The sequence below is a fragment of the Mus pahari genome, chromosome 1, assembly GCF_900095145.1.
Source record: "Mus pahari chromosome 1, PAHARI_EIJ_v1.1, whole genome shotgun sequence".
Taxonomy (NCBI): domain Eukaryota; kingdom Metazoa; phylum Chordata; class Mammalia; order Rodentia; family Muridae; genus Mus; species Mus pahari.
In genome coordinates, this window is record NC_034590.1 from 67865866 (window position 1) to 67879300 (window position 13435).

At 39.2% G+C, this 13435-nt stretch overlaps 1 protein-coding gene across 1 annotated transcript in view; it reads left to right on the forward strand.

Annotated features, from left to right (window-relative positions):
* The window catches only part of Nars2 (asparaginyl-tRNA synthetase 2, mitochondrial), a 103256-nt gene that overhangs the window by 51640 nt on the left and 38181 nt on the right, over positions 1-13435 (forward strand). The window contains exon 6 of the mRNA XM_021195118.2: positions 8946-9078. Within this exon, the coding sequence (XP_021050777.1) occupies positions 8946-9078 (133 nt within the window). The remainder of the gene's footprint in view (positions 1-8945; positions 9079-13435) is intronic.

A 13435-nucleotide genomic window follows, 5' to 3' on the forward strand; every position in this document is an offset into this window, starting at 1 on the left:
GAGGAGGAGGAAGAGGAGGAGGAGGAGGAGGAGGAGGAAGAAGGAGGAAGAAGGAGGAAGAAGGAGGAAGAAGGAGGAAGAAGGAGGAAGAAGGAGGAAGAAGGAAGAAGAAGGAAGAAGAAGGAAGAAGAAAGAAGAAGAAGAAGACAACGACGACTGAAAGTGTCTGGAATCTGCATGTATCAAATACATTACAGTATTGATAATGAGCATTGGCCACAAGACAGGAAAATAGACTATCTTTTTTCAGTGCTAAAAATTGAACTTGGGTACTCGTGTATTTCCTTGTCTTAATTCAACTATAGGGGTCCTCGACTTCAGTCCAATGGTTGGCTGTAAGTATCTGCGTCTGTCTCAGTCAGCTGCTGGCAAGGCCTCTCAGAGGGCAGCCACGCTAGGCTCCTGTGTATACCTAGAAGGTATAAAGTGCAGCCTCATCATAGCATCAGTAATAGTGTTAGGCCTTGGTGGGCTGCCTTTCCTTTAGTCTCTTCTCCATTTTTATCCCTGCATTTCTTTTAGACAGGAACAATTCTGAGTCAGAAATTTTGGCTATGAGTTGGTATCCCTGTCCCTCCAGTTAAGTCCCAGCCTATCTACTGGAGGTGGACTGTTTGAGTTCCCTCTCCCCACTGTTGGGCAATTTGACTAAGGTTACCTGCATTGAGACCTGGAAGTCTCTCATATCCCAGGTGTCTGGGACTTTCTAGAGGGTCCGCCCCCCACCCCCCCCAGAAGCTGCATATTTCCATTCATTCTGCTGGCCCTATGGGCTTCTCTTTTGTCCCCTACACACACACACACCTGATTCTGTTTCCCTTTTCTCCTCCCATCTCCCACCCAGATCCCTCTCTCCCTCTGTCTCCCATGATTATTTTGTTCCCCCTTCTAAGTGGGATTTAAGCATCCTCACTTGGGCCTTCCTTCTTGTTAACTTCTTATGGTCTGTGGGTTATATCCTAGATATTCTGTACTTTTGGCTAATAATCCACTTATCAATGAATACATACACATGTTCTTTTGGGTCTGGGTTACCTCACTCAGAATGATATTTTCTAGTTCTATCGATTTGCCTGCAATATTAATGATGTTCTTATTTTTAATAGCTGCATAGTATTCCATTGTGTAAATGAACCACATTTTCTGTATCCATTCTTTGGTTGAGGGACTTCTTGGTTGTTTCCAGGTTTTAGGTTTTACAAATAAGGCTACTATAAACATAGTGGACCATGTGCCCCTGTGGCATGGTAGAGCATCTTTTGGGTATATACCCAAGAAGTGGTATAGCTGGGTTTTCAGGTAGAACTATTTTCAATTTCCCAAGGAACCACCAGATTGATTTCCAGAGTGGTTGTACCAGGTGGCAGTCCCACCAACAGTGGAGGAGTATTTCTCTTTCTTCACATCCTTGCCAGCATCTGCTGTTGCCTGAGTTTTTGATCTTAGCTATTTTGATTGGTAAGGTGGAATCTCAGGGTCCTTTTGATTTGCATTTCCCTGAAGGATGTTGAACATTTCTTTAAGCGCTTCTTGGCCCTTCAAGATTCCTCTGTTGATAGTTATCTGTTTAGCTCTGAACCCCATTTTTTAATTGGGTTATTTGTTGTTTTGGAGGTTAACTTCTTGAGTTCTTTATATATTTGGATATTATCCCTCTATTGGATGTAGGGTTGGTGAGGATTTTTTCCCAGTCTTTTTAAGTTACTGATTTGTCCTATTGATGTTGATGTCCTTTGCTTTACAGAAGCTTTTCCATTTTATGAGGTCCCATTTATCAATTGTTGATCTTAGAGCCTGAGCCATTGGTGTTCTGTTCAGGAAAATTTCCCCTGTGCCCATGATTTTGAGGCTCTTTCCCACTTTCTCTTCTATTCAATTCATTGTATCTGGTTTTATGTTGAGGTCCTTGATCCACTGAGACTTGAGTTTGTGCAAGGTGATAAATATTGATCTATTTTTATTAATCTACATTCTGACCAAGCAGTTAGACCAGCACCATTTATTTGACTCTTTCTTTTTTCCATGGTATGTTTTTGGCTTCTTTGTCGAAGATCAAGTGTCCATAGGTGTGTCAGTTTATTTCTGGATTTATCAACCTGTCTGTCTCTGTACCAGTACCATTTAGTTTGTATCACTATTACTCTGTGGTACAGCTTGAGGTCAGGGATGGTGATTCTCCAAGAAGTTCTTCTGTTGTTGAGAATTGTTTTGGCTATCCTGGGTTTTTTGTTTTTCTATATGAAGTTGAGAATTGTTCTTTCCATGTCTGAAGAATTTGTTGGAGTTTCAATGGGAATTGTATTGAATCTGCAAATTGCTTTTGTTAGGTGGCCATTTTCACTATGTTAATCCTGCCTATCCATGAGCAGAGGAGATTTTCCATCTTCCGATATCTTCTAAAATTTCTTTCTTCAAAGACTTGAAGTTCTTGTCATACAGTTCTTTACACCAAGATATTTTATATTACCTGTATCTATTTTGAAGGGTGTTGTTTCCCTATTTCCTTTCTCAGCTTGTTTATCATTTGTATAAAGGAAGGCTACTGATTTGTTTGAGTTAATTTTATATCCCTCCACTTTGTTGAAGTTGTTTATCAACTATAGGAGTTCTCTGATGAAATTTTGGGGGTCTCTTAATGTATACTACCATATCATCCACAAATAGTGATATTTTGACTTCTTCCTTTCCAATTTGTATTCCCTTGATTTCCTTTTATTGTCTAATTGCTCAAACTAGAACTTCAAGTACTATATTGAATAGATAGGGAGAGAGGGTGGACAGCCTTGCCTTGTACCTGATTTTAATGGGATTGCTTCTAGTTTCTCTCCATTTAATTTGATGTTTGCTACATATTGCTTTATAATGTTTAGCTATGTGCCATGAATTCCTGATCTCTCCAAGACTTAAGGCTTTTTCAGCATCTAATGAAATGATCATGTGACTTTTTCCCTTGAGTTTCCTTATATAGTATATTACAATGAAGGATTTCCATATATTGAACCATCCCTGCGCCCCTGGGATGAAGCTTACTTGATTGTGGTGAATGATTGTTTTGATGTGAAAATTTCATTGCGTATCATTACATAGTGAAATCAGCCAGAAGTTCTCTTTCTTTGTTTGGTCTTTGTGTGGTTTAGGTATCAGAGTAACTTTGGCTTCATAGACTGAATTAGATGGTGTTCCTTCTGTTTCTATTTTGTGGAATAGTTTGAGGAGTATTGGCATTAGCTCTCCTGTGAAGGTCTGGTAGAATTCTGCTCTAAACCATCTGCCCTGGGCTTTTTTCTTTTTTTTGGTCAGGAAGTTTTTAATGGCTACTTCTACTTCCTTATGGGTTATGAGACTGTTTAGTTTACCTGATCATGATTTAATTTTAGTATCTGTCTAGGAAATCATCCCCTTCATCTAGATTCTCCAGTTTTGTTGAGTCTGGCCTTTTGTAGTAGGATCTGATGATGTTTTGGATTTCCTCAGGATCTGTTGTTATATCTCCCTTTTCATTTCTGATTTTGTTAATTTGGAAACTGTCTCTTGTGCCCTTTAGTTTGTTTGGCTAAGGATTTTCTATCTTATTGATTTTTCCCAAAGAACCAGCTGTGGTTTTGTTGATTTTTTTTTTTTTTTGTATCATTTTCTTTGTTTCTAATTGGTTGATTTTGGCCTTGAGTTTGGTTTGATTATTTCTGCCATCTACTCCTCTTGGGTGAGTTTATCTTTCTGTTCTAAAGCTTTCAGGTGTGCTGTTAAGTGGCTAGTATGGGATCTCTCCAATTTCTTTATGAAGGCACTCTGTGCTAAGAATTTTCCTCTTAACACTGCTTTCATTGTGTCCCATAAATTTGGGTATGCTGTGTCTTTATTTTCATTGAATTCTAGGAAGTCTTTAATTTCTTTCTTTATGTCTTCCCTGACCAAGTATCATTGAGCAGAGAGTTTTCAGTTTCCATGAGTATGTGGGCTTTCTGTTGTTTTTGTTGTTATTGAAGTTCAGACTTAGTCTGTGGTGCTCTGATAGAATGCATGTGATTATTTCAATCTTCTTGTATCTATTGAGGCTTGTTTTGTATCTGATTATGTGACCAGTTATGGAGAAGGTTCAATGAGGTGCAAGAAGAAGGTATAGTCTCTTGTTTTAGGGTAAAATATATTATCTATAGAGATGTGGTAAATCCATATGGTTCATGACTTCTGTTAGTTTCACTGTGTCTCTGTTTAATTTCTGTTTCAATGACCTATTGGTGAGAGTGGGATGTTGAAGTTTCTCAATATTAATGTGTAAGGTTCAATGTGTATTTTGAGCTTTAGTTAAAGTTTCTTTTATGAACGTGTGTGCCCTTGCATTTGGATCATAGATGTTCAGAATTGAGACTTGCTCTAGGTGGATTTGTCCTTTGAGCATGAAGTGTCCTTCCCCATCTCTTTTGATAACTTTTGGTTGACAGTCTAACAGTGGCTCTCTGAATGGTGAAGGAAACAGTCAGCAGTGCCTGTTTTAGGGGCCACTGTAAAGCTACCTGTGTTTCACTTCCTGTCAGTGTGATTGTACTAAACAGACAGCAGAGGGTGACATGGAAGTCCGGGGATTAGAAAGGATGCTGGTTGGTCTCATGAGATTCAGTTCTCCAGCTAAGAACAGAAAAGTCCTGTATTTATAACTACAGAGCCTAGTTCTTCAGAAAGAATAAATGGCCATACATCCAGTGACCATTTTATGTTAATCTACTTAGCAGCTTGAGGGCTTCAGAAAACTCCACATGAGAGAGAAAGCAACCTCTGTAATCTCACCCCCTTGCCCCCCCCCAAGATGTTTTTGTAGCGATCTTGATTGATGGGTATTGGATGTTCTTTTGTTAGCTTAAACATCTACTCTAAGCCCAGGACTTTCCTTATATAGCTCTCATCTCCCCAGAATTTGGCATGAAAACGGTTTTTAGTGCTGAGTTTTCTCTGCTGCTCTCCTTTCACAGCAGTGCCGGCCTTTCACCTGGTTTTGTGTCTTATTTTAGAAATTGTCCTTGCTCTTTGGTTTTATTTTAAATGTTGGTTGGTATACACTTTGCTACGCTTGGTATAACCAAAAGGCTAAGAAGCAATTTTTAAGCCTTGCTACAAATGGCTTCATGGCTGTGGAAGGCAGAAAAAAGGAGGAGAAATGAATTGTATTAAAATGAATTCTTTAGATCCAGAAACAAAATTATTGCAAAATACCTTATCTACACCAAGCCTCAACTACATAAGAAATTTGAGGCCAGCCTAGAATATGTAAGCCTTTGCCTCAAATAAATAAATAAACAACAATTGCTACCAGTTCCATAATATTCTACATAGAATTGCCAGTTAGAGGCAGTTACCCTTGTGATTTGATTATTTTTTTAACCAGAATTTTTTTAACATGAGTAGCAAATATCTTTTTGAGTAACAAGCTTTTACTTATATTTCAGAGCTTACAAAGTAAATTTCAGCTTCTCTGCCTGTGTATTTATGGAAAATTTCAATAAGATACACTTGAATGTTAACATTTTTGTTTATACAGTGTATCCTTGTGAGACAATGCCAGAATTACCATTTTTTTAAAAAGTGGATACTATTGACAGCCATTCTCAGAGAGGATAGCCTTAAGCTGGAAACTCAGTTTTTCCCATTTACATTGGTGCTTGGAGCAGACCAGAATTATTTGACCCATTTTAGATACCTATTTCTGTATCCTTTAGGCACTAAGTAGCAGCCTGAAAAGTCTCCTGAGTGTTTTGCTCTTTGTCATGTTGCTGATAAGGATGTGTGCCTTCCCAGCTGATGCTGAGGAAGCCTGGAGTCATTAGTGCTCATTCATCAGCGGGAGCACCTGTTTTAACTAAGCACTGGAGATGCAGACATGAATAAAACATGATTCCTGTTCTGGAAAATTTCATAGTTCACTGTGGGAGAGGGGGGTATTTAAAAACACAATTATATATCAAAGTGAGACACTTTATATAATAATATATAAAGTGTTGTCATACTGTGTAGGAGGGAAATAAGTTGGAGGTGATAACATTTCAAAAATGAAAGATTCTTAGGGCAAATTTGAAAGTTGGATGGGAATTTGTATTTAGACAGAGAAGAGCAAGGGTGGCATAGAGAATATTCTGTGCAGAGACAAATGGCTCAAGGACATGTACGTAAGAAGAAAGTCTTCAGAGAGCTGTAGAGAAAGGCTACATGGGGAAAGAATAGGAGTGTCTTTTGGAGAGATAGTCATTTAAGATTTTTAAATTGTACTGGTGTAATCAGATTTGACTTTAAGAACTCATAGTAATTTGGAATCAGAGGAAAACAGGAAGCAAAACACCAGTCAAAAAAGTATCCATTGAGCATGCGTGACACATACCTCTGACTTCATCTCTTGGGAGGCTGCGTGTAGAATTCTGAATTTAGTGCTGGCTTGTGCTGCATAATGGGACCTGTCTCAAACAAGAGCAACAGAACAAAAGAAGACTTCTTATTTCCAATGAAAAGAAAGGTTTACAATAACAACTACTGGGGAAATAGGAGTCACTAGACTTGAGAGTATTTTTGCAAAACGTAAACCAGTAAAATTTGTAATCAAAATGATAGTGGACTTGTTGGCATCAAGGGGTGGGAGGGAGGAGTGAAATCTGCCTTTGTGAGTAGCAGATTAGCAGAGCTGGGGAAACTTGTAAAAAACAAGGATTGTTCATCTTGCACATGGTAGACATAGTCTTTTTAGAAACAATCCTGTAGATGGGTCTGGGTCCTAATCATGGGAAAGGTATAACTACAGAAATAGTTTTACGATTTTATTATTTACTTTTCCATTAAATGCTAATGTTCTCATAGATTTACTGATTTTGGTCTCAGGAAGGTGACTGCAGAATCAAAATGTAAATTCCTAAACTTTTAATCAACTGAAAAGGCCTCTGGCGCAGGGGTAGGGGGGGTGCAGGAACTTGTAGGTTTCTATTACAATTATTTCACTTTTTAACTTCCCCCAAAAATCTTTTGGGAAAAAAATTGGCATGTATTTTTAAATTCAAATACTTTCTATGTGTACTGATCATGACAAAGTAAGTTCAAGACCACAGAAAAGGGAGTCTTAAGCCTTTTGTTGTTGTAAAAACAAAATTTAAAATTAATTTCTCCAGAAATGCTCATTTTTAATTTTTATACTTGTCTAATATCAGTTGTTGCCTTGATTGAATATGAGGGAAACTAACCATATTAAAGAATGAGACTGCAGCATTTACCTATAGGAGGAATTTAAAAACTAGGGCACTACTCCATTTAAATAGTTGTGTTCTCTTTTGAAATTGAGAGGGTAGATAGTTCTTCAGAAATCTTCCCCAACCTCAAATTTTTTGTCACTTAAAAGATACAAGTGTTTGTAAAAAATTTAAGTAGGCCTTAAATAGGTGAATTGTTACTACTTTATATTATCTTTTATTCATTTTTAACAGTTCCATATGTGTATATAGTGTATCTGGCACATGTCTAACTCTCACTTCACCCTTCTGAGGAACACCCCCAACATGTCCCCATCTCACCTTCATGTCTCTCTGTCTCTGTTTCTCTCTGTCTCTGACTCTCCCTCTCTTCTTCTCTCTCTCCCCACCTGTGTGTGTGTGTGTGTGTGTGTGTGTGTGTGTGTGTGTGTGTGTGTAAGTAACCCAGTGAGTCCAATTGGTGTTGCTGGCTGGCTTGCTGGTCTTGACCAGAGCTACAGTAAGTCCATGAGTGCAATGGTCAAGTCACATCCAGGAGACGTGACTTTCAATCATCTGGCTCTTACATTTTTTCTGCCACCTCTTTGATATTTCCCGAGCCTTGTGGTTGGGGTCGATATGGATGTCCCATCTCAGAAAGAACATCCCACAGTTACTTATTGTAAGTGCTTTGATTGGTTATAAGGCTCCATGTTTACAGCCCAGAGCTGGAAAACGCTTCTTTGGATAAGTTTGAGAATATCCCACTGATCAATGGCTATAAACATAAATATTTAGGAAGTAACTTAGTAACATGTTTATTTAGCAAAATAACAGTAATAGTTTCCCCTTAAGGTCTATGACCTTCCAATCCATGGGCTTTTGGCCAGGTTTACAGTATAAGATATGAATTGATTCCTATAGAGCAGGCCTGAGAGCCTGTCAGAAAGCAGTTGGTTACCCCATAACCTTCATACCACTGTTTTGCCATTGGTCCCATCCTGCGCTGGGTAAGACCATTAATGTCTTTTTTCCCAAAGTGCTTGCATAGTACCACTTATTACTATTAAAATAGTTAGCAGGAAAATTTCAAGTCAGTTCCAGCTTGATTTCTGTGTCATTGCAACTGAGGTGTGCTATGTCTTTGTCAGAAGGTCTTAGAGACTGATTATGATAGACAGCCAAGAACACTGTGTTTTGGGGGCCTCTTAGGCCTCCTTGATCAGCAGCTCATAGACATGCTATGCCTAGTACTGCGATTTTAGTTCAATAATCTATATCTGCCGAGTGTGTTACATGGTAATCACATCCTTTTCGTGTGTTTAAAAATAAGTTGAGCAAACCTTATCCACATGAAATTCTAGTTTTCCTTGTTCTTAATTCTGTTTCTTGGGTTGTGCTGGTTTTCCTTTAGTTTGTTCTTGATTGCTTTGAAATGTAGTTGCCTGCTGTTTAAGGCAGCTGCAGTAGAGTGCACCCAGGAGTGGTTATAGTCCTATATTTAGAAAACCATAGGGTTTATAAAGCAGTTGCAGATTCCTTTGGGATAAAATGGTTTCTATAAATGTAACATTTTTAATGAAACTATTATTATCCTCCATTAGAGAAATAGAGCAACGACTATGTGTGAGTTTGTGGGCTCAGCATAGATGGAAAACATTTTTTTTCTTAAGAGCTGAGGGTATTTTAAATACTTACAATGAATCATGTGTATTCTATTTTTGTGTTCTTAATCTTGAATTGCAGAGCTTTTACCCAAGTATTTACCTTTGGTCCAACATTCCGAGCTGAGAATTCTCAGAGCCGGAGACACCTGGCTGAATTTTATATGGTTGAAGCAGAGATTTCTTTTATTGAAAGCCTTCAGGATCTCATGCAGGTAGGTATACAGTTTGTCATTTTCAGTCATCTCTAACATTGTAGTACTTCTGCATTATAGAGATTTATGGGGTGGAGAAAATAGGAATCCATTTAATTAGTATACCTTAATTCCTAATTCACAGAGCAGTTGAGATCAGGTAGAGGGGTGTGTGTGTGTCTGTCTGTCTGTCTGTCTGTCTGATAACTTACTAATTACTCAGAAAAAAATTTACTGTTACTATTTTAAATTCTCTCTATCAGTAATATTTGGATAGTCTGTTAGTTTGGATTTATAATGTTCAATTTAATTTAACATAATTTAAAAATAATGAACTGTTAGCTTTTCTTTCTACTCGTTGTATATCTTAAACTCCTATTCACCCAGTAAATGAACATTTTAAACCATAGGCACTAAGGTAGGATAGAGCCATGACTTTATGGCCACGTCCTTTTCTCTTAAACTCTGTGACAGATTTATTGCCATCAGAGTTCTTTTCTTTTCTTTTAAGTCACGTGTAAGAGGTAGAGACAGAGACAAACATACAGACAGACAGACAAAAAAATTTTGAAAGAATGAGAATAAATTCCCAAACAGGCAAAAGATCTTGAATCCCCTTGGAGCCTGAGTTACAGGCAGTTATAATCTACCCATCATGGGTGCTAGGACCTGAGCTTAGATCTTCAGTGAATAACAGCTGAGCCATCTCTTCATCCCAGGTTTTTGTTTAAGATTTTTATTTTATTTTAAATGTATGAGTGTTTTACCTGCAGAAGCCAGAATAGGATATTAGAGCTGCTGGAACTAGAGTTGCAGACAGTTGTGAGCCACCTTGTGAGTGCCAAGAATCGAACCCAGGCAAGTGGTCTCACCTGCTTAAACATCTCTCCAGAGATTTTTTTTTTTTTTTTTCTGAGACAGGGTTTCTCTGTGTAGCCCTCGCTGTCCTGGAACTCACTCTGTAGACCAGGCTGGCCTCAAACTCAGAAATCTGCCTGCCTCTGCCTCCCAAGTGCTGGAATTTTGCTTGCGCTAACACTGCCTGGCTATTATATCTTTTTTTAAAGTCCATCTGTTATCTCCCTCCTGATCCACCCGACAGTTCTTCCTCCCCTGTCTCCAAGAGGATGTCCCCACCCCTCATCTACCCCATCAGACCTCCAAGGCACTCCTGGAGCCTCAGGTCTATCCAGGGTTAGGTGCATCTTCTCTCACTGAGGCCAGACCAGGCCATCCTCTGCTGAATATGTGTTGGGGGGCTCATATCAGATAATGTATGCTGCCTGGTTGGTGGCTCAGTGTCTAAGAGATCTTGGGAGTACAAGTTAGTTGAGACTGCTGGTCTTTCTATGGGGTCACCCTCTTCCTCAGCTTCTTCCAGCCTTTCCCTAATTCAAGCACAGCAGTCCCTGGCTTCTGTCTATTGGTTGGGTGTAAATATCTGCATCTGACTCTCTTAGCTGTTTGTTGGGCCTCTCAGAGGACAGCCATGCTAGGCTCCTATCTGTAAGCACATACATCAGTAATAGTGTCAGGTCTTAGAGCCTCTCCTTGAGCTGGATCCCAATTTGGACTAGTCACTGGACCTCCTTTCCCTCAGTCTCTTCATCAATTTTGTCCCTGTAGTTCTTTCAGACAGGAACAATTATGGGTCAGAATTTTTGACTGTGGGATGGGAACCCCATGCCTCCACTTGATGCCCTGTCTTTCTACTGGAGGTGGACTATACAAGTTCCCTCTCCCTGCTATTGGGCATTTCATCTAAGGTCCTTCCCTTTGAGTCCTGAGAGTCCTTCCAGGTCTCTGGTATATTCTAGAGTGTCCCCCCACTTCCTACCTCCTGGGGTTGCCTGTTTCCATTCTTTCTGCTGGCCCTCAGGGCTTCAACCCTATTCTCCACCTGCCCCCCAATACTTGATCATGATCCCCTCTTCCCCTTCCTGCCCCCTCTGCTACCCAGGTCCCTCCCTCCCTCTGCCCACCATGATTGCTTTCCTTCTCCCTCCCAAGTAGGATTGAGGCGTCCTCACTTGGGCCCTTCGGCTTTGTTAACTAACCTTCTTCAATTCTGTAGATTGAATCCTGAGCATTCTGTATTCTTATTTTATTTATTTATTTATTTATTTATTTATTTATTTATTTAGGCTGATATCCACTTCTTAATGAGTGCATAGCATGCATGTTCTTTTGGGTCTGAGTTACCTCACTCAGGATATTTTCTAGATCCATCCATTTGCCTGCAAAACTCATGATGTGCTTGTTCTTAATAGCTGAATAGTATTATATTGCATAAAAGAACCACATTTCCTGTATCCATTCTTCCATTGTGGAACATCTGGGTTGTTTCCAGCTTCTGGCTATCACAAATAAGGCTGCTTTGAACATGGTGGAACACGTGCCCCTCTGGCGTGGTGGAACATCTTTTGGGTATATGCCGAGGGGTGGTATTGCTGGGTCTTCAGGTAGATCTATTTCCAGTTTTCTGAGGAACCTCCAGGAATGCTCTTGAGCACACTGCCTGTAAGGAAAGGATCAAAGCAGTGAGGAGAGGGCAGCGTTGAACTTTGGTACACCAACAGAGATGGCTTCATTTTCTATGAAGAAGTCAGAAGCTAGAAATAACTTTTCCTTCTGTGTACAGGAGGGAAGGTTTTTGTGCTTTCCCCTATTACCCAAGTATTTGACGTGGTTAGCTAGCCTTAAAGAAGCACACCCTTGAGTAAGACAGTGTCTTTGGGCTGGCAGTTCCTGAATAGTCAGTCCATCAGCAACTAACATTGCCAGATAATGTATTTGGCCATGCCTTGAAATGCCTTTCACTGCTTATGTAGGTCAGTATCACCCATGGGACATTTCTGCTTATCCCTTCAAGGAGTAGGTGGTGATGGGCAGAGTAGTTACTGCCAGTATGTAATGACTAAAGACAAAGATGGTTTTCAAGGCCTTATCACTCACAAAATGGATTCTCTTCCCCTGAGGAATTATCTAGTTCAGAATGCTAGTAACGTCTCTGGGATAACCCTGGTGCTGACTGTGTGGGGTTAAACTCTGAGCCTTAAAGAACGGTATGCATTCCTTAAATAGCTTGATTTGAGCGCACCACCCAGTGTTATTTTTCTTCACTTAGATACTGAGAGCACTGTGAGGAAAGGAACCACTCTCAGACCTCCCCATATCTGCCTCACCGTACACACCAAAGGGAAAGGTTATGAAGATTAATATGTAAATTGTTAGACAAGTAACAAGATTGCAAAATACTTTCATTTCCTCAAGCTTTTTTCATAAGAACATTGAGAAATGGATAATTAAGTACCACTGTGGTAAATGTAAACAGAATGAAGTTCCATTTTTCATACAGTGGGTAAAGGTAATTGCTGCCAAGCCTGACGACTTAAGTTTGATACCTGGGACACATGGCAGAAGAAGAGAACTGACCTTCACAGAAATACTATGGCATCAAAATTAATCAACAAATGTAACACTGGCATTGGAGATGGTTCTGTGGTTACAGACAATGGCTACTCTTCTGGGGGACCTGGGTTTGATTCCCAGCACCCATTCAACAGCTCACAGCCATCTTTAAGTACAGTTCTAGGGGATCTGATGTTCTAGGGGTTCTGGTTTCTACAGGCACCAGGCATGCATATGTGCACAAGCTAAACACCAATACATATAAAATAAAAAAATAAATCATTTTTAAAATGTAATAAAATTTAAAATATACTTAAACGCATCATTATTCCATTCTGTTTTCTCTCGTTCATTCATTCTCTGTTGTTCGAGTTGTTTATAGATATTTTAGTTGATGGATTTTTAAGCACTAATGATAAATATCCAAGAATAATGTGAACCATAACAGCAGTCATTTTGTCACCACCCTAAGATACTCTTGCTGGGATATATATATATATATATATATATATATATATATATATATATATATGTGTGTGTGTGTGTATTTCAAAATAAGTCTGGGAGTAATAAACAAGGTCAGATGTCCCAGGAGAGATGATTGTGTGTCTAGTGGCTTTGGATGAGGAGACAACTCTTCTGATACTCTTGAGAAACACACAGTGGTTTCCTATGACAGTTTTGATTTATGTCTGCTTTATTAGTATCACATTCATGTAAACTATAAGTTTTAAGGCATATATCCACCTGGTACTATGACTACAGTAAAATATGGAACAATTTTGCTCTTACAAAACAGCTCCAACTTGTTGCTGCCTTGCATTCTAATTCCTCCCACTGTCAACTGCTCATCTTCCATGTCTCTCTTGAGTAATTTGCCCTTTGCAGACTGTCATGTGGACATTCTTTTTTTTTAATTTTCTTTATTTACATTACAAATGCTATCCCGAAAGTTCCCTATACCCCC